Genomic DNA, 26,203 nt, shown 5'->3' with positions numbered 1-26,203 from the left:
AATGGCCCTACCTCATTCAGTAGGGTTAAGTGAGATTGATTATGCACAGAAATCTACTCTGTAAACTGTAAAGCTCTTGACCAGTGATGGTTTCCTCAGAGATTATCTAGAGCAAACATACACCCCTCTTGCCACTGAGCTCCCAGCAGGAGTCAAGTCCTTCCCCAACCACGGGCAGAAGGCAGTGTTGGCTCCCACATACTGAGCCATGGTTCCATCTCATCTCTAGCTGGTTATGTTGGTTAAATGTTGGTGTTGAATATACTTCAGTTAAAAAGAATGAGGTTACCTCTAAAGAAAAACGACTTGGCAACATCCATCGAAAGATCAATTGACTCAGCAATTTCTCATTTAGGAATACACACATGGGTATGAAATTACATGAACAGGCATATTCATTGCAGCATTCTTTGTGAGAGCAAAGCATTGTAAAAAAAAAAAAATGTCCATCCACAGGCGACTGGTTAGATCAGTTATGGAACATCTATACAATGGAATGCTGTGAAGGCATTAAAATGAATGAGGCAGTGCTGGGTGCACTGATCCAGAAAGATCTCCAACATATATTATAAAATGAAAAAAAAAAGCATGTTGCCAAACAATATTACCAATCTAGCTCTGCTAATGTAGAGCATCAAACAAAACCTCTTCTATGTACCCAATTTCCATGAAAATACAGAGAAAATGCAGGGAGGGACAGTGGCCAGTTGTCACAAGTGGCCACCTGAGGGAGGGATGGTGGGAGAAGGGAACAAGAAAAAGGGCCTTACCCTTTTTTACTCCATATATTTCAGAGATGGTTGCCATTTCTTTGCAATGTGAATATATTCATATGTTTTCTGTATGGTTTTTTAAACTTAAAAAATATATATAGGGCTTCCCTGGTGGCGCAGTGGTTGAGAGTCCGCCTGCCGATGCAGGGGACATGGGTTTGTGCCCCGGTCCGGGAGGATCCCACATGCCGCGGAGCGGCTGGGCCCGTGAGCCATGGCCGCTGAGCCTGTGCGTCCGGAGCCTGTGCTCCGCAACGGGAGAGGCCACAGCAGTGAGAGGCCCGCGTACCGAAAAAAAAAAAAAAAAAAAAGAAAACCAGACAAGATTAGAGTCTAGTGAAGAGACAGACTCCAATCAGTCTCCTAAATAGGAGTGAAATGAGGTCTGCCACAGATGCTCTGGAAGACAGACTCAGAGAATGTTCTGAGGAGAGAAAAGCTGCGGAGGCTTCTCCTCCATTTTTACTACGACTCCTCCCCTCTCCCCACCCCACATCCTCACCCTTGCCACCCTCCATGACCTGGAACTTGAAGGCTTGTCTGGGAGGTCTTCAGCAGCTGGCCCAGGGGCTCCCCACGAGCGAAAATGAGGGGAGAAAATGCAAGGCGGGACCTGCGAAATCACCAGCAGATGAGCCCAGACCAAAGAGCTCCGGTGGGGAAGCGCTGGCCGGCTGGGAAGCTTGGTTCCGGACACGTCACCATCATCACGGCTTGTTCCGGCCCTCCAAGACCACTATTCAGACCGCCATCCCCTCCCCAACTTCCGCCTGCAGGGGTCCTGGGCAGCAAGGCCACTGGTGAGTGGGCTCTTTGGGTTTGGAATTGATGGTTTCACTGACAATGCCAGTGTCTGGACCAAGAAAAGAATTCTTCGTATGTGTGCCCTCCAACACTGTGTCTGTGTGTGTGTGTGTGTACACATGCATACTCTACACACAGGTTCATACTCTGTGGATAGGGTATCAATTCATTCCAGATTTACTGGAACAGCCTCAATTTCACATATTTGGTCACCACAAACCATTGAAATATCTTGAAAATTCCACTATGATTATGCAGAACTCCTTCAGTCTTGTTCCAAAAAAAGGATTTGAGAACCAGCTTGTAGAGTTGTATATACCTCAGCAGGATTTAAAAATAACAGACAAGGAAATCGCAGAGACGGGAGAGTAAGATGACACAGAAATGCATAACATGTCCTGTACACATGCTGGAAGCAGGCCACAAACATATCTCAGAATTTCCAAGCAGCCAGAAATCAGAGGGAAAGAAGATGACATGGATTCCTGCTTCTGAGACCCATGGGAATTTCCCCCAAAGTCCTCAGAAAGATACAGCATGACTCAGTTCGAAAGAAACAAATTCATGTTCCATATCTTAACAGTGGTTTGGTTACACGTGACTGCATTTGTCAAAACTCACAGAAGAGTGCATTTAAGATTTGTGAGTTTCACTGCAAGCAAATTTTACCTCGAAAACAAAAGAACCATAATATAGTTAATGATATGCCTACCGAAGGGTTTAGGGATGAAGTGAACTGACACTCGCAGCTTACTTTTGAAATGCATCCAAAAAGTAAGATGAATTGCTGGGTGGAGAGAGGAAAAGAGGAATGGACGTGTGATAAAGCAAGTATAGTCTCAGTAGTGGGCACAGAGTGTGGGCAGTATAAACTTTCCATTTTTCTGTGCGTTTGCACATTTTTATAATACAGGGGAGGGGCTCAGAGAAATGAAGTGGGCCTTGGAAGTTACCATCAACACTCAGAAGGTAAAAGGCCCTGGGTTTTGTTCAGAGAGCCAGAACTAGCAGCAGCCCTCAAAATCTGCTGACACCCTAGGCACTTTGCCCTCAGGCAGTGACTGGGGTTCTGGGGAGCAGAGCTTTGGCCTCCGCGGACAAAGAGGGCTGGCTCCTGCAGAGCCCACAGCACAGAGGGGTTTTGGCATCTCCCAGACAAAGCTCTCCGATCACGGAAACCCCTTGTCAGAACATCAGGGAGCGTCTACCCTCTGAGGCTCTGTGCCTCACCCAGAGAGCCCTTGTGCGTGGCAGAGCTGGATTTCAGCCTTCACAATATGATGGCATTGATGATGGAGGTAGTTTTTTGTTTTTGTTTTTTGGCCACACCACGTGGCTTGCAGGATCTCAGTCCCGGGACCAGGGATAGAACCTGGGCCATGGCAGTGAAAGCACCGAATCTTAACCACTAGACCACCAGGGAACTCCCACGGAGATAGTTTATTGGGGCTTTTCTCTCTGCCAGGCACTGCATGAAGCATTTACATCTATCATGTCATTTAATGCTTAAATGACCCTATGAAGCAGGTACTATTGTCATCCCCATTTTTTTTTCCAAGCATGTATTTATTTATTTATTCATTTATTTAGTTTTGGCCGTGTTGGGTCTTCATTGCTGTGCGTGGGCTTTCTCTAGTTGCAGCGAGCGGGGGGCTACTCTTCATTGTGGTGTGTGGGCTTCTCACTGCGGTGGCTTCTCTTGTTGCAGAGCACGGGCTCTGGGCGCGCGGGCTTCAGTAGTTGTAGCACGCAGGCTCAGTAGTCGTAGCTCACGGGCTCTAGAGCACAGGCTCAGTAGTTTTGGCGCACGGGCTTAGTTGCTCCGCGACAGGTGGGATCTTCCTGGACCAGGGATCAAACTCGTGTCCCCTGCGTTGGCAGGTGGATTCTTAACCACTGTACCACCAGGGAAGTCCCTGTCATCCCCTTTTATATATGAAAAATGGCTCAGAGAAATTCAGTAACTTGTATGGAACACTCAGCTGGCAGATGCTGGGCTGGGATTCAAAGATATACTTGACTCCAGAGACTCTGATCCTAACCACCGCCCTCTTCTGCTCCACAGGCCACTCTCCTCATCCCTCCCACCTTTCCCCCCACTCTTCTCCCAGTGGTTTGTCACAGAGGACTTGTCTGCTCCATCCTCAGAAGAAAACTCAGGAGAAAGTCTGACTCAGGCCCATAGTGCTCCTTATAAACCAAGCACCCCACTCCTGCCCCTGTACTCCTGCTTCCCAGGACAGCTCTGCACCCCAGGATGGGCTCCTTTCCCCAAGAGAAAGGAGACACACACACACATAACACCAACCAAATAACACCAACCAACACCCTGATGGGCTCAACCAGCCCCACTCTCATCCCTGCAAATCCCCTGCCTCCAGTCCAGCCTGGCTCCCGCAGAGACAAGACAACCTGAAAACAGCCTGTCACCTCTTTAATGAACCCAGAGCTGAGGAAGACTCCAGACAGCTGGTAGCCAGCCTCCTTAGAGGAGGAAATGAAGGCCCAGAGAGGGGCAGTGGCTGGCCCAATGTCACACGGCACTAAACTTTGTCTCCTGGGACTTGTCCGCTTAGCTCCGGGCTGGGCAGGGCTGAGTGGGGCTGCAGAGCTGGTGGGAAGAAGTGAGGGTTGGATGTGGCCTAGAGCCCCCTTCCTCTCCAGAGAGAGAAAGATTAGCTCCTAGGACCAGGGAATAGAATGGCTGGGCCCTGCAGTGCCAGCAGGGATAGTAGCTCTCATTCTAGATAGGGAGCCTCAGTCCCAGAGAGAGGAAGTGCCTGTCACTGGAGCCCACGGCCAGTTCCTGGCGACATGGATCCCCAGTGTCCTTCCCACGCCAGCCCCTTGATTCCCTCAGAAGGATCCAGAGGTACAGAGCGGGCTGAGCTAAGCCTCTCCCATACCCACACCCACTGTGCCCCTGTGCCTTGGACCCATCAGTGCTCCCCAGGATGGAAGACCAGACATTTTGCTTTTACCAAGTCCCTTCCTAAAAGTCATAGAGCTTAGACTCTGGCCTGGGCCCTACAGAGGCTGCTGGCAGAGGGCCCCCCACTCTGCAGCCCCTTGCGGGGAGGGAAGAGGGAGAAGATAAAGAGGCCCACCCATCCCCCAACACACCTGCTCTTCAGCCAGGCCTGGCCTCCAGGGACTTTAGAACACCCCACCCACCCAAGGGAAGGGTTCTACCCTGGTTGCTCCAAGCCTCCGGCAGGGCCCAAGCAGCCCTGGAGTGGGATGGGGTTGGGAGGAGTGAGGGTGGGTGGTGGTGGTCACCCAGCTGTGAGGCCCACGTCCTTCCAGCTTGGAGCCTGTGGAGGAGAACGGGTGGAGACTGGGTCTGCAGTCAGACCCCAAGCAGCCCCTGGCCAGGCCGGGCTGACGAGCCCCTCCCTCATCACAAACACTAGGCCCCTGGCTCTGAGAGAAGGGGGCATTTTTCAGAGGTGACATCAGGTCTTAAAGTTTTATGTTTCCTGCCAACCTCAGCCTGGAGAGCAGAGTCCCCAGGGCCCACAGGCCTGGCGGGGCAGGTAGCAGCACCAGTGCAAATAGCGCAACACTGGCCTTGGACTCTCACGGCAGTCCACCCACAGAAGAGACGGCCGCGAGGGTGACGTCCAGTGGTCTGCTCACCTGAGGACACAGCCCTGCGGTCACTGTAGGACAGATGCAAGAGGAGAGAAGATACCAAGCTGCCGGGTCCCCAAACACACCTCAGAGCCTTTGCTCATACTGTTCCCTCTGTCAGTTCCCATGCCCTACGTGCTCCACGCCATCTAGCGAGTTTCCACATCCTTCATTATCTTGTCCAGTGTCCCCTCCCTCTGAAGCCAGCCCTACCTCCCTGCGCCTCTATCGTGTTCTGTCCATCCTTCCATTAGAGCCCTGATCCCTGGCACAGTGTTTATTTTTATTTATTGATTGATTTGATTTGATTTTTTGCACAGCGCTTAAAACCACCTTGCTTGGGCCTCCCTGGTGGCGCAGTGGTTGAGAGTCCGCCTGCCGATGCAGGGGATACGGGTTCGTGCCCCGGTCCGGGGGGATCCCATATGCCGCGGAGCGGCTGGGCCCGTGGGCCATGGCCGCTGGGCCTGCGCATCCGGAGCCTGTGCTCCGCGACGGGAGAGGCCACGGCAGTGAGAGGCCCGCATACCGCAAAAAAAAAAAAAAAAAAAAAAAAACCACCTTGCTTTCACACTCCCTCTGGCCTCCCTGTCCTGCAAGATCCCCAAACCCTAGAGGACTCAGACCAGGTCCCACCTCACTCTGGCAGAAAGAAATTAATCCACCACAAACGGGTAATAAGACCTGCCCCGTTAAGGAGTTACGGCGGGCTTAGCTGAAGGCAGGGAGGCTGGAGGTTGAGTGAGATGCAGGGAGCCGCAAGTGGGGGGATAGAGGGGAGGGATATGGAGAGGTGAGGGCACCGTAGTGAAGGAAACACAGCGGGGGCCTCCTTGGCAGCCTGGGTGGAGAGCAGGAGGCGCTGAGCTTCCAGAGAGGGTGTGATCTAGCTGCCACTTGTGGTTTTTTTTTTTAATATAACTTCTTTTTTTTTTTTGGCCATGCGGGGAGGCTTGTGGGTTATTAGCTCCCGGACCAGGGCTCTATCGACCCAGGCCCACAGCAGTGAAAGCGCCGAGTCCTAACCACTGGACCGCCAGGGAATTCCCCAGACAGTCGTGATTCAATGAGTGAGTGAGTAAAGGAATGAATGAGGGATCCAAAGAGAGTAGGGTGATGTGGGAAAACCAAATTTACCTTCTACAGTGAACTTTCTCCGGCAGCAGGAAGGGGTGGACACAGAGACAGATGCCCACACACACTACTCCCCGCCCGGCCACCACCTGGAGTTTCATAGGCTAAGATGGGCTGAAGGTGGCACACTGGGCCCAGATGGGACCAGGGGACTGGGTCACTGCTCCTCTACCCTGGGAGGGGGCTGACTGGATGCCCCGGGCCCAGGGCCAAGCTGCCTGGCTGCTGACTCAGACCCCGCTAGCCAGCTCAGCATTCCTGCCCTCCCCACTGAATTGGGGCTATTGAAGCTCTTTGTAGGGGGGTTAGGCCACTGGTCACGCCCCCAACCAGAGCCTTCGCTGGGCTGAGGGCTCTGCTCTTGGGGGGGGCGCACAGGCCCTGAGGGGGTCAGTCTGACAGTGCTCTGGCCACCAGCTGCTACTCTGGGGGTGTCTGGGACCGAGGACAATCCTGGGTAAGCTGGCTAGGCTGGCATCAGAGAGGGGGGCCCAGGGGAAGGGAATTGCCCTGACTCTTTGGACAGAAGACCCTGGGATGGTGACCCTGCTCATGACCCCCGGCTTGGGGAGGGGTCTGTCTCTTTGCATAGGCTACAGTGTGTAGGTGGGGTGCTGCAGGAGCTCTGTGGGTTGTCCTGCCAGCCCCATCAGACTGGAGCATCCCTAAGGCAGAGTGGATTCCCCATCAGACTGAGGCCATCACAGGGTATAGGCTAGGTCTCCCCCATAAGACAGGGACAGGGGTGGTTTGAAGCGTTGCCTATCAGACCCAGAGCTCCCCATGCCCGGTCTTTGTCCTCCTTAGTGTTTAACTTGGGAATCGTATCTGGAGCCCAGCCTCAGCCTGTGCTGGTGGGTCCCAGCAAAGCCAGGGACTAGCTGACCCCAGAAGAGCCAATGCTTCTCTAGATAAAGCGCCTCCACCTCGTCCCACCTCCTCCCCTCCTTTTTCCCCCAAGCCAGGATCTTCCCCCCAAGTCCTGGCTGTATGGGCCTACACCTGTCAGATGTGCTTTTTCAGGTATGGGGGAGAGCCGGATGCCATGAAGCCAGTGAGGGCTGTCACTCTTTGGTGGATGCTACTGCTGGTGTCCAGGCTGGGGGCCACCAGGAAGGAATCCCTAGAAGAGGCCTCCTTCTACTATGGAACCTTCCCACTTGGTATGTCCACTCCTCCGTTGGTCTGTCCATCTGTCCATTTGTCTGGCAGCTTGCCTACCTTGGCTGACTTGTCAAGGAGTTTGGTGTTTTAGCTTCCTTATAGGTAGGACAGGGAAAATAACTCCATGTAGTTGTTCCGAAGTAAAAGAAGTTCCTAACAGATTTTTTTTTAAGTTACTGTATAGATAGTAAATGCAAATCAGAGCTAAAATGGTGCAGATAAATGCTTTTAACGTATTATGTCTCCCCCCTGCCCCTGCCCTACCACACATGCTCCCACCCCTAGGGAGACAGGGCAGGCTGCTGGGAAGGGGGCTTGCCTTGTGGCCTGGGAGGCACAGCTCAGGCTCCCAGTACTGGGTGGGGAGTGAGAGGGGACTCAGAGCCCAGCTTGGGGTCTCCATTTGCAGGCTTCTCCTGGGGCGTGGGCAGTTCTGCCTTCCAGACTGAGGGTGCCTGGGACCAGGACGGGAAAGGGCCCAGCATCTGGGACACCTTCACACACAGTGGGAAAGGGAATGTGCTTGGGGAGGAGACTGCAGACGTGGCCTGTAACAGCTACTACAAGGTCCAGGTGAGTGATGGGTGTGCATGTGTGTGTATGATGGAGCATCACCTAGGGAGAGTTGGGAGGTGACAGATATATTGGGGGAACCCGAGTGATGATATCAACCAAGTGCTCTGCTAAACATCCCCGATCCCAGTGCAGCCGAGCGGGGAAGGGTCGGTGGTGACTGGGGCTTGGGGAGGGAGTGCCAGGATGTGGGAAGGTGGATGAAGGAGGAAAGGAAAGCTGGGCCCCACCTGAGCCAGTGCCTTAGTCTAAGCGATGGGCAGCTGAAGGGCTGAGGCCATGACCCCAGGGCCTACAGGCCACACTAGCCTGAACCCCTGGTCCCTGCATGGGAATGGGCCCCCTGTGGAGAGAGCGGGACCAGCTCATCCTCTGTCCCTTTGTTCAGCACCCACTTTCCTCTCTGGATTGGGGATCCATCACCCTGATGGATTTCTCAAAGCATCCTCATAGCCTGCATTTTACTTGACTCCTGGCATAGCCCCAGGAGGAAGCGGGGGCAGGTGGCGTCACGCCTGTGGCGTAGATGCGCAGTACGTACAGGAGGGACCTCAGTGGGGTCCAGCTGACCCTGCCCTGCACCCACTCCTGTCTGCACAGGAGGACGTCGCTCTGCTGAGGGAGCTGCACGTCAGCCACTACCGGTTCTCCCTGTCCTGGCCCCGGCTCCTGCCCACGGGTGTGCGAGGTGAGCTAAGGCCACACTGCTCCAGCCCAGGAGTGGCCCCTTTTGGCCGTGTTGGCTTTGTGGGGACACCACAGAGTCCTGGGCGGGGAGAACAGCCCACGAGCACAGTTTCCCCAGCAGTAGCTCTCACGGGTTCTGCAGGTAGCTGGGCTCCCAGCAGTAGCTATTCCACCATCTGAAACCCAAGTGCTGGTGGGCTGAGGGCGCCTTCAGGCCTACAGAAAGCTCCAGGGCCCAGGAAGAGTGCACTTCAGAAGGTCAAGGCCAAGGTCCTTTCTCATCAAGTCCCCCCTTTTATTTCGCCTTCAGCTGACGGAGTGAACAAGAAGGGAATCCAATTCTACAGTGACTTCATTGACTCCCTTCTGAAGAGCAACATCACCCCCATCGTGACGCTGCACCACTGGGATCTCCCACAAGTGAGGCTGTGCAGGCTCAGAGGCCCAAGGGGAGCTCAGCTCAGCAGGAGGGAGCCTGATCTGGGCACTTGGGGTTGCCAAGGTGGGGGCAAAGGCTGGGGTCTGGGCTCTGGCTCGGGACAGGAAGATGGCAGGGAGTGAAGAAGAAATCTCCCAACTTACCCATGGCAGGGAGGTCCCACTGGTGTAACTGATGTTTGTAATAAGTGGTAAGTGCAGATTTTGATGTTTTCCAAAACGTTTGGCCTGGAAACGACAACTCAGACTATAAAGAAAGACGCATCTTTTGAGTAAGAGTTGATGGAATAATGAGCAAGTTTGTGTAGCCTTTTCTCCCCCAGGTTGTTAGAACTGTGTGTGCTCAAATACGAGCGCCCCCTCCCAGGCAATTTCCATAAAGCCTCACATGCTTAAATCCCTCACAGTTAGACATCACTATTCAAGCAGTTTTTTCATTCGTTCAACAAGGCTCTGTGGTATCACGGCCCAGCTGGCAGAGGATCTGTGACACAGGGTGGTGGGAGGTCAGAGGACAAGACATTGGCTTCAGGGAGGTGATGGGGAGAAGATGGAGTACTATCCATGCTTTAGAGGGTTGGGGCCCCTGCTTCTCTCTCCACGCCTCTGTTTGCAGCTGCTCCAGGTCAAGTATGGCGGGTGGCAGAATGTGAGCATGGCCAACTACTTCAGTGATTACGCCAGCCTATGCTTCGAGGCCTTTGGGGACCGGGTGAAGCACTGGGTCACTTTCAGTGATCCTCGGGTAAGCAAGGCCCCCCTCCAGGTGGGAAAACCCACTTTCCAGGCAGGAGTGTACCCTGTCACTTCTCATGGGTCCTGTGGTTCCCCACTTGCCACCCCTGCAGACAATGGCAGAAAAAGGCTATGAGACGGGCCACCACGCACCTGGCCTGAAGCTCCATGGCACGGGCCTGTACAAGGCGGCACATCACGTCATTAAGGTGAAGTGGGTCCTTCCGGGAGTGAAGGCTGGGTTCAAGGTGGAAGGGTGAGTCCCAGTGACAGCTGAGCCCACCCCAGGGCCCGAGTCTGAGCCCAGTCCTCTGCCACCTCACCTGAACATGGTCCCCTTCCCTTCCATGAGGATCTATGAGGTAGAGTCCTGCCATCCAGGACTCTGCTGGACACTGCAGCCCAGACGACACCGTGACTGCTCCCTATAGAGCTTGCAATCTAGCCAAGGGGCTGGAGCACATGCATGTGAAAACTTGTCACCTACAGTTCTAAACTCTTGTGAGGAATGGTGACAGGAGGAAGTTGGGGGATGACAGTGAGCTAGGGGCTAAGATCTTCAGTGACTGAGCAGAAGTAACTGGAGGTTGGTGAAGGACAGCAGCAGGAAGGGGTTAGGAGTGCTTGTCTGATAGCATGGACTTCAAAGGACCTGGAGGTTTTGAAGGAGGAAGGAGAAATTGTTTGGAAGCAGCAACAAAGAGCAAGGCAGACACTCTCCTAAGGTATGTGGGGTGTGAGGGGAAAAATGGCGTCTGCTGGAAAGAGCTGCCGTGGCTGCGGTCTTTAGGGGCAGTCAGGCTCGAGGGCAGAAATTGAGGGGGACATTGAGAGGAGATAATGACGGGCGAATTACAACGCTATTGGAAAGGCTTGAGAAGCAGGGGAGGGGATTGGTCACATTCCAGGACATATATGAGGGTCCAGGTGATGATGACTGAGGAACAGGGGTGCGAGGCATGACGGCCCCAACAGACTCTCAATAGAAGGTGGACAATCTGATCAAGCAGGCAGGCAAGGGAATCACTGGGGACATACCAGACCCTCAAATTCATGTCAGCAAGAGAACTTTCTCATCCTCCTATTTGGCTTAGGATTTCTTAAACTGTGAATATTTAAAGGGCAGGGCTCTGAAGATATCAGTGGGTCCCTGGGAGAGAATATGGAGAGAAGGCAGGTTGGCACATTTTGGATTCTGTTTCTCAAGACTGTTCCAGATGCTTGGTATTATATTTTCCTAACTTCCTGAGCACCTATGCTGAAAGCACTGCCTAGTCACTACAGAGGACAACCAGGAATAAAACAAGACACGTTAGCAAAAATCTTAGAAACAATAAATAACACAGAGTGGTGACTTACGTGTTTATGCCAGATTTAGAGCAAGTTTCCTCCACAGCACCAACAAAATGGAGGTCAGAGGAAGGGAGACTATGGATTAGGCTAATGAAGGCTGGACTCATGGAAAGGATAGGACTTAAAATGATCTCTAGAGTTAGGAAGGAGAGAAAGGCCACCTTGGGTTGAAAGGGAGGAGAGAAATGAATGAGGCAGGCACCTCCAATGGACTCCTTTCTCTTCCAGGCCCATGCCCAAGCCTGGCACTCCTACAACAACATATGGCGCAGCAAGCAGCAAGGTGAGCCCCGCCACCATGTGTGCTGAGAACAGACAGGTGACCAGAGGAACAATGTCACTCTGCCTGCCACCCCCTTTTCTTTCTCTTCTTATAAGGTCTGGTGGGGATTTCATTAAACTGCGACTGGGGGGAACCTGTGGACATTAGTAACCCCAAGGACATAGAGGCTGCCGAGAGATACCTACAGTTCTGCCTGGGCTGGTTTGCCAACCCCATTTATGCCGGTGACTACCCACAAGTCATGAAGGACCATATTGGTGAGCCACATCACGTTTTTAAGATTCCAGATACCACAGCAACAGTATTGAGCTCAAGTGAAATGACCAAAAGGCAGGGGGATAGAAGAACACACTGGGTTGGTTTGGGTGAGGCAATCGATGGATAACCCAGCTCCCAAAGAATTTAGAACTGGTTATTCAAACTGGGAGAGTGGGGGACATCCAAACAAATTCCTAGACCTGGAAATTGAGAATTTCAGAATCCAGGGGAGAAAACTTAGCAATTCTCTAGGCTGCTCTCTTTTGTGTTCTGTTCTCCTGTCTCCTCCCCATTCCACTCCATCCAACTGTAGTGAAGTAGGAGTGAGAAGTCAAAGACACAGATGTGGGTGGAGTCAGTCCTATTGTTGGTTCTTTCTGCCACTTGAGAAATACTTTCCAAGCTCTAGTTTCCACAGTGTCAGAGAAGAGAATAAAGACAGAGCTCACAAGGCTGTATTAATTTCGATGCTTTTAACTGCCACGTAACAGAGAACTCCAAACAGAATGGCTTGAAAAGTAGGGGATTTATCATCTCACCTGAAATCCAGAAAAGGATAATCCACAGCTAATTAATCTAGCCCTCAGGGTTGTCTTTGAGAACCCAGACTCATTCCATCTTTCCACTCTGGCACTTTTAGCTAGCTCATCAGCCACTCCCCAAGGCCACAAGATGGCTGTAGCAGCTCCAGGAATCACCTTTACACATCAACACCCTGAGGCAGAAAAAAAGGGAATAGTACTATTATATCTGTTTTTAAGAACAAGGAAAATCTTCCCAGGAAACAGCGTCTACTCCCAGCTGACTTCCCGCTGTGCCTCAAGGGACAGAATTGTCAAATGCCCCAAGGTGCCCTAGACCACCAGGGATAGAGCCTCAGAGCCTGGGGAGGGGTCAAGACTCCCAGAAAGGATGTGGCCCTTTGGAAGGGGATGAGAAAAGAGGGCATGGAAGAAGACAGGCATGGGTCTATTGGGTAGGCAACCAGCAGTGTCTGGCCATAGGAATCTAAACATATAACTGTGGTTTAGAGGTATCAGCTCACACCTCCCTAAAAAAGACAAGGATGACAGTGAAATAGGCTATATCTCACACATCAAGGCTATTTTAGATGTTTGACTAGGAATGTTTCAACATTTCAAAACTTTCCCTTTCTAAAGCACCATTTATCAAGACTTGTCTGGAATAGGAGGCAGCAAGTTCTAATTCCAACCCTGCCACTAACCAGTGAGTGATTCTGGGCAAGGTGCTTCACCTCATCCTGTCTCAGTCTTATCACCTAAAAATGAAGGGATTAGACAAAATAATCTTTGAAAATCTTTTGACAATAACCAGTTCCGTGACATGTTCTGTACACATACACTCAAAGTCTTGAGAATGATTTCCTCAAGATGAGTAAGGAAAAAGCCCTCACGATGGGACAGTGCCCATACGGAACATTCCTGCAGACACACCCCATCATTCACATGCTGTTTGTTCTCTTGGGACCCTCAGAGGCCACTGCAGGTGCTACAAGACTGTACTAAAAAGCCAAATTGATTACCTATCATAGAACAATTCTTGGGCTTAAAGCCAATAATCCCAGACCCCGCCCACTCCAACTCTATGATAATTCAAGTGGGAACAGGGCTCAATTTTTCCCTTATACAATGTGGAAAGAAGGATCCTCTAAGTAGCTTTTTCTTTTTCTTTTTTTTCTTTTGTTTCAGCATTATTAAGTATAACTGACAAATAAAACAGTTAATATTTTCTTTAGTAGTGAAAGCATTCTGCCTGAAATCTCATTCACAAATTACTTCCAGGCATCTCAGAAGCACCCCTTCATTCACAATAAATATATGAAGAAAGGTAATTCTAGACGAGTGCTGTCCAATAGAACTTTTGGTGATCATGGGAATGTTCTGTATGTCCTATATCTGTGCTGTTCAATATGATAGTCTGTAGCCATTTGTGTCTATTCAAATTCAAATTAAACAAAATTAAAAATTCAATCCTTCAGTGTGACTGAGTTGAAGCTGCAGTCACATTAGCCATATTCCAGTAGCACATATGGTGAGTGGCTATTGTAGGAGACACTACAGTGACAATTCCTGTGGTTTTTCTCAAGTTACTACATGTAACTGAAATAACATGCTAATAATTTAAAGGAATTTAATAATGCAATCTTTTCACTCATTTAATCTAAGCCAGCAGTCTCTTTGGAAACATTTTTATGACTACATTTTAGATCAACTCATAAAAATGTTACTTTTCTTTATACATTGATTTAAAACTTTTTTTGCATAGATTATACAAGGACATGTTTCACATGTTTTGAAGTACAAAAAAGTGAAAAAAGTTAAGCTTCCTTCCCTCCCCCACCCACTGCTCCTATCCTCCCCAGAAGGAAGTACACTTCCAGAGATGCATTGTGCACGTGTGAGCAAGAACACTGCTGCTCGGTATGTGTATATACTTGCATGTACTGTTTTATGTACGCAACACTCTGCATCTTTGTTTCACTTGAGCATCCGTCTTGGCACTCGTCCTTGTTGTGTATGAAGCACTGCCTCATTCATTCTCATGGCCGCATAGTGTGGTATTGATGGATATCCCATCATGTTTTTAACCAGTCTCTCCTGACAGACCTTCAGGTTGCTTCTAATCTTTTGCTACTCAATCTGTAATGAAGATCCTTGTACATACATCCTTTTACACGAGTAAAGTGTAGGATAAGCAGATTTAGAATTGGTCGGTGAAAGGACACACACTTTTACAATTCTGAAAGATAGGACAACATTGCCCAACACAGAGGTGATGTTAGCTTACACTACAACAAGGCCTGAACGTGACCATGTCTCTCCCGACGCTACCACTGGCCTCCAGTTCCCTTCCCAGAGGCAAGCAAAATTACCAATTTTTGATGTAAGGAATAACCAAGTTCTTTTTTCCAGATAGCTACACAATTGTCCACACACAAGTTACTGAGTAATCTGTGAAAATATTACTTTTAAGTAATATAAACTTAAAAATTTTTGGCTAGCATTCAAATGTCAAAATTCCAGTTTGAAAGGCTAAGATCATAATTTCCACACAGATGAATTCCAAAGCCCAGGATCTGGATAACAGCTTTCATGCCATAACATAACAACATGCCAGTATCATCATGGTACATGACAAGAGAATGATTGTGAGAAAATAAAACTTGGTTAAATTCTATTTTCTTCTCTCATTAGGAAGAAAGAGTGCAGAGCAAGGCCTGGATATGTCGAGGTTACCAGTGTTCTCACTCCAGGAAAAGAGCTACATTAAAGGCACATCTGATTTCTTGGGATTAGGTCATTTTACGACTCGGTACATCACAGAAAGGAACTACCCCTCTCGCCAGGGGCCCAGCTACCAGAACGATCGTGACCTAGTTGAACTGGTTGACCCAAACTGGCCTGATATGGGGTCTAAATGGCTACATTCTGTGCCATGGGGATTTAGGAGGCTTCTCAACTTTGCTCAGGTGATTATTACGTTAAGCTAAAGGACATTTTTTACCTGAATTCATGTTCTTATAGTATAAGCTCAGGTGCCTACATTTTAAAGTTAATTAAAAAACCCAGTTACTTATACTTCAGAAGCTACTCGATATAGGCCTTAAAGAAAGACAACAACAAAAAAGACTAATGTGGACTTCTCTAGTGGTCCAGTGGTTAAGACTTGGTGCTTCCACTGCAAGGGGCACGGGTTCGATCCCTGGTTAGGGAAGTAAGATCCTGCATGCCGCACGGCATGGCCAAAAAACAAAAAAAATGATAAATGTCTACTATGAATAATCATATATATAGATCATATACATGGTTGTTATACAGTAATATAATATGCATATATTTCATATGATTATATATGTATATATATTATATACATATTTATATATAAAACTTTAAAATTCTTATCTCTTATTTAGTTATTTTGCTGCTCTTCTCACCTGTACTGGAATATGTGGGAAAGAACAAGACCTGAAGCATATTTTCTCTAAAATGATGCTTTGTCAATAAATATATTCCTCTATATGAACTTGCCTCCTGCCTACATTCATCTCTAAATAAACATGTTAACTGGCATCTACTAAACGCTAAACATACCCAATTAGAATATGGCAGCCTTCAATATGTGCTCCCATGATTCCTTTCAGACTCAATACGGCAATCCACCCATATATGTGACAGAAAATGGAGCATCTCAAAACTTACACTGTACCCAATTATGTGATGAGTGGAGAATTCAATACCTTAAAGGATACACAAATGAAATGCTAAAAGGTGAGATACAAACCGTCTTCACATATCTTTCTATTTAACTTGGGCAAAATTTGATAATACACGATTGACTAAAACGTGCTTCTAAATCTTGTAGATGAAAACATTTAAGATTATCTTTGCAATACTATTTTTCCAGGAAAGTGAAATATATTAAAAATGGAATGTCTTTGCAGCTATCAAAGATGGTGCTAATATAAAAGGGTATACTTCCTGGTCTCTGTTGGATAAGTTTGAATGGGAGAGAGGATACTCAGATAGATATGGATTCTACTATGTCGATTTCAACAAGAAAAATAGGCCGCGCTATCCAAAGGCTTCAGTTGAATATTACAAGAAGATTATCACTGCCAATGGGTTTCCCAATCCTCGAGAGGTAGGAATAATTATCAGTGTTACTCATTCTGGATTTTAGAAGAGCTAGGCAGCTGGGGTGCAGTTTGGCAAGTGGGCCCATTGTTTCTTCCCCTTTCACCACCTCTCTGCTTATTTGCTTAGAATGGGGTAAGGACACTGTAAAATGCAATCCTAGCACACAGAGCATTAAGGGCAGACAAGGGTTATGCAGGAGTCCTGTTTACTTTAGGTTATGACAGTCAACAGAAACTGTGATTTAAATGTTATCCTAAATGTTGTATCTTAATGCAAACAAATACTACCTATTCTTCAACATACATGAAAAGTTAAGTAAATTGAATATATAATGACCGTATAATCTTCACTTCTTTTCCCACCAAATTGTACAGTGATACAAATGCACTGATTCCAAAATGAGATTAAAGGCAATAATAAAAAAAATCCTTTAAAACCTCCCATTTTCAATAACCTACAAATTTTTCTATCAGCTCTCTATTCTGTATGCTGCTGCACCTAATGGCAGGGAATATAAGTTGTAATTTAGAGTGTCTTAATTAAAAAGAAAAACTCATTTGTTTATCAACATTCTTTAGAGTGAGCCTAGTGGGACTATAAATAGAAGCAGTGACTGATAACTATCAGGTATTCACTAGTTTTGCATTACTAGAAAAGACAGTAATTGCATTATTAGAAAAAGATAGCTAGATTATAAGCTCAAGAATAAAAACTGTTCTTTGGCTCCCTCACAATGATGCACATAGGCATTCAATAACTATTAACTGATTTAAACTACGAGCAGATTAAAAAAAATATTTCTTACCCCATATTATTCCAAACATAATTTCAAACAGCAAAAAAGTAGTTTAAGGCAACTTATCAAGTGGGTTTTTATTAGGTGGAAAGTTGGTACCTCAAAGCCTTGGAAACTTGCTCTATCAACAACCAGATGCTTGCTGCAGGTGAGTTTAATCTTTGATAATTAAACCATGTAATTACATATGTAATGGTATTACCAAAATCTCAAAATGTGGACCCACCTTAAGTCAATCTTCCAAAACCACATGATTAGAAATAGACTTTCCTTTACTTTGAAGCAATGTCAAATTTCTATCAGCACTTAAAATATGTTTTAAAAATCTACCATGAAAAAGAAATATCTACTCTAGTTTGATTCTGAATCATACTGTAAATTTATAAATCTACTATTTATAAATTTATCTACTCTAGTTTGATTCTGAATCATACTGTAAATTTATAAATCTACTGTGTTATAGTGGGCTTTGTTGGAAGGAGGGAGAAATTCAACCATTATACCAAATGGAATGAAGAAAAATCAAACACTCTAGATATTATATTCACTCATTCAGCAAGTAATTATGAAGCAGTCACTATTGACTCAAGGGTGTTTTAAGCCCTGGGGACATAGCAATAAACAACAAGGTCCCTGCTCTCACAGAAGGCATTTCTAATGCAATGGGATCTAAAAGGATCAGAGATGTAGAATAACCAGGATGTAACCATGCATCAAGAAATGCCAACGCATATCATGTGTTCCTTTGAATTTTGTCTTTCTCTCTATATAAGGGCAACCAGAGAAATACACTTCCTGTTTTAATGAATTCATCTTCCATGTGGTATCAGAGGTGGAAAATGCTAGACCAAATCCTACCAATTCAACTATCTTTACAGGCCAATATAACACTGTCCCCTCCCCCGTCATCTAAATAATCAGGCAAATATTAAAGATGTATATTCCATTAAACTAAAATAAACTTAATGTAGAGACATGATGTAGAATTTACTGTTGAGCCCATGAGCTCCATGAGAATTGGGCCTGTGCCTTATTTACCTCGGTAACCAAGGGTGCCTGGCACAAAACTTAAAAGCAGGTATTTCGTAAATGTCCACTACGATGCTAACCCACATGAAATATGCTTATCATTTAACTCTTAAAGACTGTTTAGCTGTGTTAAGAATGACCATAAAGATTTTCAATGCAGAAATTCCTATACCTCTTAAGATATACCATAAACATTTTTGAAAGGATGCAAATGTTTTCCAAGGAATTTTCTTTCCTAAATCCCCCGAAAGAGAATTATAGAAACTGAGGAATATGGCTGCTAATATTCTGAGTAAGCACTAGCACTGACATACATTTAGACTTTATTACAGTACCTATGGAAGAACCAAATTTAAGCATTCTTAATCCATATTTTCTGAAATATCTTACAAAGCCCTCACATAATTTTTTATAACATTTAATTTACCAGGTTCTCTTTTATAACAAATGAGAATAATTAGCAAGTGTGATGATGCCGTTTTCCAAGTTTATCCAGACAACTGAAGCTTTCAGGATGAAGCTGCATTCGCCAAAATGACCACATTCTCATCTGCCATGTTGCTCTCTCCCCCTCCGCAGAGCCTTTTCTAAGTTACATGCAGATCATGACGGAGATCATGGTACCTACAATCTGCACCCTCTGTATACTAATTGCTGCAGTTCTCCTGATGCTTCTGCTGCGGAGCCTGAGCTGAGACAGGGCCATCCATTTTGTAGCTGCATCTTTCACAAAGAACCTTCGGGATCTTCTTCAGGATCTTCCTCCTTTTTCTCCTTCAAAGGTTTACATACATCTGTTTTCAGGTTTTGTGATAATTACCTTCCCACCACCTCTCTCTCTCTCTCTTTTTTTTTTGGCTTGAGCTGGGATTGAAGAATTAGAAAATAAAAATAAGAGTAAATGAAATAAAAATCACCTGTAATCTCACCCCTCTCAAAGTCAATGTTAATATTTTGCTGTATATTATGCATTGATTTTCATTTTGCAAAAAGGGATCACAGTGCACAAACTGTTTTGTAACTTATCTCGTTTTAAAGTCTGTCTGGAAATATTATTTTAATGTAGAAATGATTGCCACATTAGCACTGCCTTACACATGACGGACAAAGTCAATCCTTTAGATATAACAGTCCTTTCAGACTGTAAATCCTACCAGGCAACCATGAAAAAGCATTAGGTGGGTACCAAGTAAATGAGCATATATATTTTTCTAAAAGAAATTTTCTTATGCTAAATTAATATCCTTTACTCAATGAAATACCTCAAAGGAATATTATATATTGATTATTTAATTTATATATCTTCTCTGTAACTAAATATTCTGTTTTTTCTAAGTCCATTTTATTCTTAACTATGCTAAAATGCTAAAATTAATATCCATCTATTTGGGTACAAAACACAGCTTAAGAGAAAGAATGATGTTAGGCATTTTATTCATTATCTGATTCCACTTAATGTTGTTTGTGAAACACAAAAACAGTAAGATCGTAGAAAAGGCTATTCCATTAATTCTTTTGGTTAATACTACCTCAAGTTAAACATTTTAAAAAGGGTATTTACATCTGGGACTTAGTCCTACAATTGGGCTGGGTTACAACTGTTTTTAACAAAACTTTGCTCTCAATGTCAAATTGGCATGCCTGTTTAGGGTTTTTCTCTTCCATCAATGGTTTTGAGACAAAACTCTCCTTCTACTATATATACAGATTTCAAATGCAAAGACATTACCACTCAAAAAAATTTTTTTCATTTCTTCGGTTTTAGGATTAAACTGTCAGTTGACTACAGAAGGTAGAAAGGAAATTAAAGATTTGCACTGCTCAGTAACACCTGGTAAGCCTTTTATGTGATTACTAATAATCCATATTCCAAATGTATTAAATCAGCATTTATGTTGTAGAAAGAAAAAAGTAAGGTATTTAAGACATTATAAAGTATTTGCAGAGAACAAAAAGTGAACATACTACCTTACAGAGGGCCCCATCAGCACACTTCACTTGAAATGCACCTGGCTGCAGGTAACCATGTTAGTAAAGGATATCCTTTCTTCCAGGCTACCGTTTAATGTTAATTCAGAAAAATCTATAACCAGAGAGAGAGATCAGAATTGAATTCATCAACAATTCATTGAATTGTTTTTCTGCTAAGTTACTGCTGAATTTTACAACAATCAAGAGGTAGTCTGAATGATGTGTCTTCTACTTTAAAAGAACCTGTTAGACAAAAATCAGCAAAGACAATTCCTTTTAATAGTCAACCCTCTTGATGCATTGAAAACATGACTAAACAAACTAAAGTAGATTTTTAAAAATTATATATTCGGGGGGAATTCCCCAGCAGTCTAGTGGTTAGGACTCCACACTTCCACTGCTGGGGGCCCAGGTTGGATCCCTGGTCCAGGGAACTAAAATCCCACAGGCTGCACAGTGCAGCCCCCTGGCCAAAAAATTATATATTTTTAATTTGGTAAGCTACTGCTTTATTTTTTAATGCCTCCTCCACTACAGTTAAATATAACTGTCTTCTTCCAATCGTAATATATATTTCAGAAAACATTTTCTACTTAGGATTTATAGTCTTAGGGCTAGACACATATCCATTTTTTTCTCCTGAAGATTGTTGTATTTCAAAATCAAATGATACAATTAACATTTAGATGAGATCATGTCCACTTCCTTGTGGGTCAACATTTTGGTTTCCATATTCCCACCATTACCAGCAATCATTGGCCGAGCACCCACTGGGTGAGCAGCACTCTACTGGACACTGTTTTTCTCCCCCATTAACTCCAAGTCATTATTCTCTTTTCCCAGGGCAGCTAAAAGTACACTTTCCTCTCTTCAGTCTTCCTGCTTTTGATGTCAACTGTTTTACTCAAGAGCATCATACCGTTAGGTATCTTGAAAAGCTAGTATTTTTTTTTTTTTTTTTTTTTTTTGCGGTACGCAGGCCTCTCGCTGTTGTGCCCTCTCCTGTTGCGGAGCACAGGCTCCGGATGCGCAGGCTCAGTGGCCATGGCTCACGGGCCCAGCTGCTTCGTGGCATGTGGGATCTTCCCGGACCGGGGCACGAACATGTGTCCCCTGCATCGGCAGGCGGACTCTCAACCACTGTGCCACCAGGGAAGCCCAAAAGCTAGTATTTAACCTAAATGCTCAGTCCAATGAAATAGAAAGTCTAATTTTGTAAATGCCTATGATCTTTGGCCAAAAATAAATGATTATTGGACGTGAATATCTAAAACTGAGGCTTTGTTTGAATAATCTATGACTTTTACAAATGAAGTCCTCCTTTAACAGTGGGTCTTGGTTTGGGCCAAAGGTCACTGAATAATTTATAGACAAACACATCAAGAATACATAATGGGTAGAAGAGGTTATGAAGTTCAAGTCAAAATGGAGTGTGAGTGTGTTTCCAAGCATGTAAATATATGATTTCATAAAAATTCCTTATTTTCATAAGAGGAGTCACTGGACCAATACATTAGCAAATAGTTTTAACTCTAACATTCAAAACAACTTTCATTCTTTTTTGAAGCAACCTGCATTAAAAAGACTCTAGAAGATAGGTTCCGTATACTTCACTTATTCAGCATCATTGGAAAAGGTGTTTAATCTTGTATTAATCTCCTAAGAGATTTAATCTTAATGTAATAAAATTTATTTTAAAATGGCATTTTTGAAAAATGTATCACATTTATTCATGTCTTTTAAACTTTTAAAATCATAACACACGTCTTTAACAAAAAAAACCTGAAACAACAAATATAGATAAAATAAAATGTTTAAACTGGTGGTCTTCAACCTTCGTTGCACAATGAAATCACCTGGAGAACTTTAAAAATTCTGATGTCCAGGCTCTACCTCCAGTGATTCTGATTCACTTGGTCTGGGTATTAAGACTTTAAAGGCTCCCCAGATGCTTCTAATGATCAAAGCTGAGACCCACCCCTGCCCTCATCATTCCACACCTCAGGGTTGAGCTTTAGTTGTCTCCTTTCGGAGGTTTTTCTATGCCCCAGGCCCATGTTTTTGCTACTGTAAACAATACTGCAATTAGTGATCTGGTCCACAGGCCTTTTTGCACATGTCTGGTTATATATGTGGAATAGATTCCTATTAATGGAACTGGTGGTCCAAAGAATGTATTCTTTAAAATTTTGGTGAATATCACCCTCCACAAAAGCCATACAACTTTACACTTCATCCAGCAATGCATGAGGTTCCCCCAAATCCCGGCCAGCACTGTGACACCAAACATGTTGATCTCTGCTAATCTGACAGGTGAAAGATGGTCTCTACAGAATATAAATTTGCATTTCTCTTATTATAGGTGGGGTTGATCACCTTTTGCTTTTAAGATGACATTTAAATTTCCTTTTTGGTAAACGGTTCATATTACTTGCCCATTTTTTCTACTGAGTTATTAATACTTTTCTTACAGATCTGAAAGTTCTTTATATTCTAGAGAATGTAGCCCCTTTTCTGAACATGAGCTGCAAATTTCTTTTCCTAGTTTATCGTTTGTCTGTTGCTTCGCCTCTGGTATTTTTTGCCACGCAGAAATTTTTTTATTTTTATACAGTTCATTTTCAATCTTTTATAGGCTCCAGCGTTTATATCACACTTAGCAGTTCAGCCATATGAATAGAGAAGTTCCCATTATGCCTGAATCAAAATATACTGGGGGGGGGGAAGAATAAAAATTTCTGGAAATAATTTTGCAAAATATCAATCACTACAATAGGACTATTTGTATTCCCAGCTTTCAAATACCCTTGAATTCTGTCTTAAAACTATCAGATTTTATTTTGGATAATCCTTGCAATATTTGAATCAGCCATTTAAGACTTATACAAATAAGAGATGACAGCCGCACACAATCCATGTGCAGTTTTACAGGTACTTACGGAAGGAGGTATGAGTAACTGGTGGGTCAGCTAATTATACCAGGGGCAAAGAGACATTCTTTGACACACATAATCTTTGATACAATACTAGAAATCTCAACCCTTATTCCTGCCACAGAGAAGGTATTAGAGCAGAAATATCATCAGTTTTAAACGGTGCACAAAAGTGTGAAGTATGAGCTGGCATTTCCATTTTATAACCTATTTTCACACCTATGTCCCTATTGCTTGGTGTCTTTTAATAAAATTTCCTCTGGCTAGGATAATGAGAAAAAGCACTCTTTCATGCTTTTTTCCCCCCTAGAATAAATAGGTTTATACCTAGAGTTCAGGAAAATTATTTAGAACTAGGCGCAAGAGCTCTAATAATAATCTCTACTAGTAAACTTAGTTTATTTTCTATTGGAATGATTTACGTGAATAGACTACCAACCATCTCTACCAGGTTTGTGAAAATTCAGATGATCTACAGGCGGGCTGTCACTCAGTTGCCAAACTGTTTTCACCTTCTTTTGACCACTGTTTATTTCCACTCTCCATTTCTGTGGCTTCTCACTAAGGAAAGAAAAAAAAGCAAAGAAAATAAACCAATCCAATTCCTTCTTTCTATAGTCACATAGTGAAGTCCTTCTGTGGTAAGCACTGAGGAAGAAGAGGTGGAGAGGTCACAATTCCCACCCTCAAGAAGCACAGTCAAGGGCCTCCCTGGTGGCGCAGTGGTTGAGAGTCCGCCTGCCGATGCAGGGGATGCGGGTTCGTGCCCCGGTCTGGGAGGATCCCATGTGCCGCGGAGCGGCTGGACCCGTGAGCCATGGCCGCTGGGCCTGCGCGTCCGGAGCCTGTGCTCCGCAACGGGAGAGGCCACAGCAGTGAGAGGCCCGCATACCGCAAAAAGAAAAAAAAAAAAAAAAAAAAAAAAAAGAAGCACAGTCAAAAGAGGGGGAGAAACAAGAATGTAAATGATAACAAACTGGTGCAGCCACTATGGAAAACAATATGGAGATTCCTTAAAAAATACTAAAAATATAACTACCACATGATCCAGCAATCCCACTCCTGGGCATATATACAGAAAAAACGAAAAGTCTAATTTAAAAAGATACATGCACCCCAATGTTCACAGCAGCACTATTTACAATAGCCAAGACATGGAAGCAACCTAAATGTCCATCGACAGATAATGGATAAAGATGTGGTGTGCCTATATATATATATACACATACATATACATACATACACACATACATACACACACACCCAATGGAATACTACTCAGCTATAACAGTATGGGCACAGTATGTATCACTGATGATAGATGATACTGACATATCTCTCAGATACCCTGGGCCAGGGTTCTGGATTCCTTGACCTAGAGAATAGGATTCAGCGAGGCAGACCTTTAAGCCCACGTGACTACAGAATTTGCTGATGACATAATTTTACACAATAACAGTAGGAAATTTTATCTCTCTTTTCAGTAGTTTAACATTGTTTCATACTATGTACATAAGTGTTCACTCACCCAGTTAAAAACACTCGGTAAACCAAATTTTTATATAGACTACCCTTGCCATATGTTGCTTTTCTCCCCCTTAAAATATACAGTTTAAATCCTTAAAAATTCATGCATAGTACTTTGACATACCTGGGGTCTGTCTGTCTGTTCTTCTCTCATCCACAAGGGATAAACAAACCTACCAGAGCTTGAATGTGATTTATTTTAGGGATCAGGGAAGGGAAAGCCCTTGGGATTTTTTTCTTTTTAAACTATTCACCAGTTAGGTAAATTAGTTCACTAAGGTAAAAAGCATTCAGAAATACAAAGATAGGAAGCTAAAGGAAATATAACACTGTGCCACTTGGGGCTCTGAAATTGGATTGGGTGAACCGAGTAAAGAAAACAACAGATGACCTAGGCTTGAGCTCCCTCATTTCTCATGCACAGTTCCTGGTCCCCCTTGTGATTCCTTTCCTAAAATAACCAAGTGCTGATGTCACTGGGTCATTTACTTAGAAGTTCACAGCTTTTAGGAAAAAAGAGGGAGTTGGGAAACACCTACTTTTTTTTTTTTTTTTTTTTTTTTTTTTGCGTTATGTGGGCCTCTCACTGTTGTGGCCTCTCCCGTTGCGGAGCACAGGCTCCGGACGCGCAGGCTCAGCAGCCATGGCTCACAGGCCCAGCCGCTCCGCAGCATGTGGGATCTTCCCAGACCGGGGCATGAACCCGTGTCCCCTGCATCGGCAGGCGGACTCTAAACCACTGCGCCACCAGGGAAGCCCTACTTTTGAATTAGATATAAATCTTGAAAGTTTTGAACTATTGGCAGCTCTTAAATCAGATGGAACCACAAACCATAAGAATTCTCTCTTGTTGAGCAACACCAGTAAGTTAGAATAGAATAATTTAACAATTCCATAGTTTTCTCCCTTTCTTCTCCTCTTCATGAAATCAAGAGTGATGAGAAATGGCTCTTTCAAATACCTCTAAAGGTATTGTATTGTACCTCTTTCCCCTCCAAGCAGCCCTCTTTATGCATTTTTGCTCAGGCAACCAAGGACATAGAGTATTGGCAGAAACATGGAGTGCTTTTGTACAGGCCATCTGTACATAAATGTGTAATTAATTTATTTAATTTTCCCATTTGTGTCACATTAAAGCTTTGGACAGTGTTTTAAGTTCTGTTTTAAAATTATTGTATTTTATTTTTATAATCTAGTAATAAAATATTCATTCCGTGTGCAAAAAAAAAAAGAATGAAATAATGCCATTTGCAGCAACATGGATGGACCTAGGGATTATCATACTGAGTGAATTAAGTCAGACAGAGAAAGACAAGTATTATATGATATCACTTAAATGTGGAATATAAAAAATAATACCAATGAATTTATTCACAAAACAGAGTCATAGACATAGAGAACAAACTTATATGGCTACCAAAGGAAAAAGGGGTGTGGAGGGATAAATTAGGTGT

General features: G+C 44.7%; 2 protein-coding genes across 7 annotated transcripts in view; one reads left to right on the top strand and one right to left on the bottom strand.

Annotated features, from left to right (window-relative positions):
* Positions 1-879: 879 nt before the first annotated feature.
* On the top strand, positions 880-19,013 carry LCTL (lactase like; the record flags this gene model as incomplete). Of its 5 annotated transcripts, none has more annotated exons than XM_081227621.1 (13): positions 880-1,573; positions 7,368-7,507; positions 7,918-8,081; positions 8,682-8,769; positions 9,079-9,188; positions 9,823-9,951; positions 10,055-10,150; positions 11,523-11,577; positions 11,673-11,834; positions 15,051-15,325; positions 15,998-16,124; positions 16,298-16,497; positions 17,374-18,676. In XM_081227621.1, 13 exons carry the CDS (start codon positions 1,152-1,154, stop codon positions 17,452-17,454), a joined length of 2,049 nt encoding a protein of 682 aa, XP_081083747.1. The 5 variants fall into 5 exon arrangements, with proteins under 5 accessions (XP_081083747.1, XP_081083748.1, XP_081083749.1 ...); XM_081227624.1 differs by lacking the exon at positions 880-1,573 and adding an exon at positions 6,750-6,801; XM_081227625.1 differs by lacking the exon at positions 880-1,573 and adding an exon at positions 18,898-19,013 and having other exon boundaries at positions 7,354-7,507; positions 17,374-17,437.
* A 20-nt stretch (positions 19,014-19,033) lies between these two features.
* The window catches only part of ZWILCH (zwilch kinetochore protein), a 39,778-nt gene continuing 32,608 nt past the window's right edge, over positions 19,034-26,203 (bottom strand). The window contains exons 17-19 of one of the 2 annotated variants that reach the window (XM_081227626.1): positions 23,662-23,783; positions 20,280-20,401; positions 19,034-19,176 (exon numbers count right to left, since the gene is read on the bottom strand). In XM_081227626.1, the coding sequence (XP_081083752.1) occupies positions 20,313-20,401; positions 23,662-23,783 (211 nt within the window). In that variant the 3' untranslated portion in view covers positions 19,034-19,176; positions 20,280-20,312. The remainder of the gene's footprint in view (positions 19,177-20,279; positions 20,402-23,661; positions 23,784-26,203) is intronic. The other variant, XM_081227627.1, reaches the window with a different exon arrangement.

The sequence above is a fragment of the Mesoplodon bidens genome (genome assembly GCF_964165515.1).
Source record: "Mesoplodon bidens genome assembly, chromosome: 3".
NCBI lineage: Eukaryota > Metazoa > Chordata > Mammalia > Artiodactyla > Ziphiidae > Mesoplodon > Mesoplodon bidens.
The sequence above is the reverse complement of the archived record's forward strand: the minus strand, read 5'-3'. Positions and strand labels throughout refer to the sequence as shown.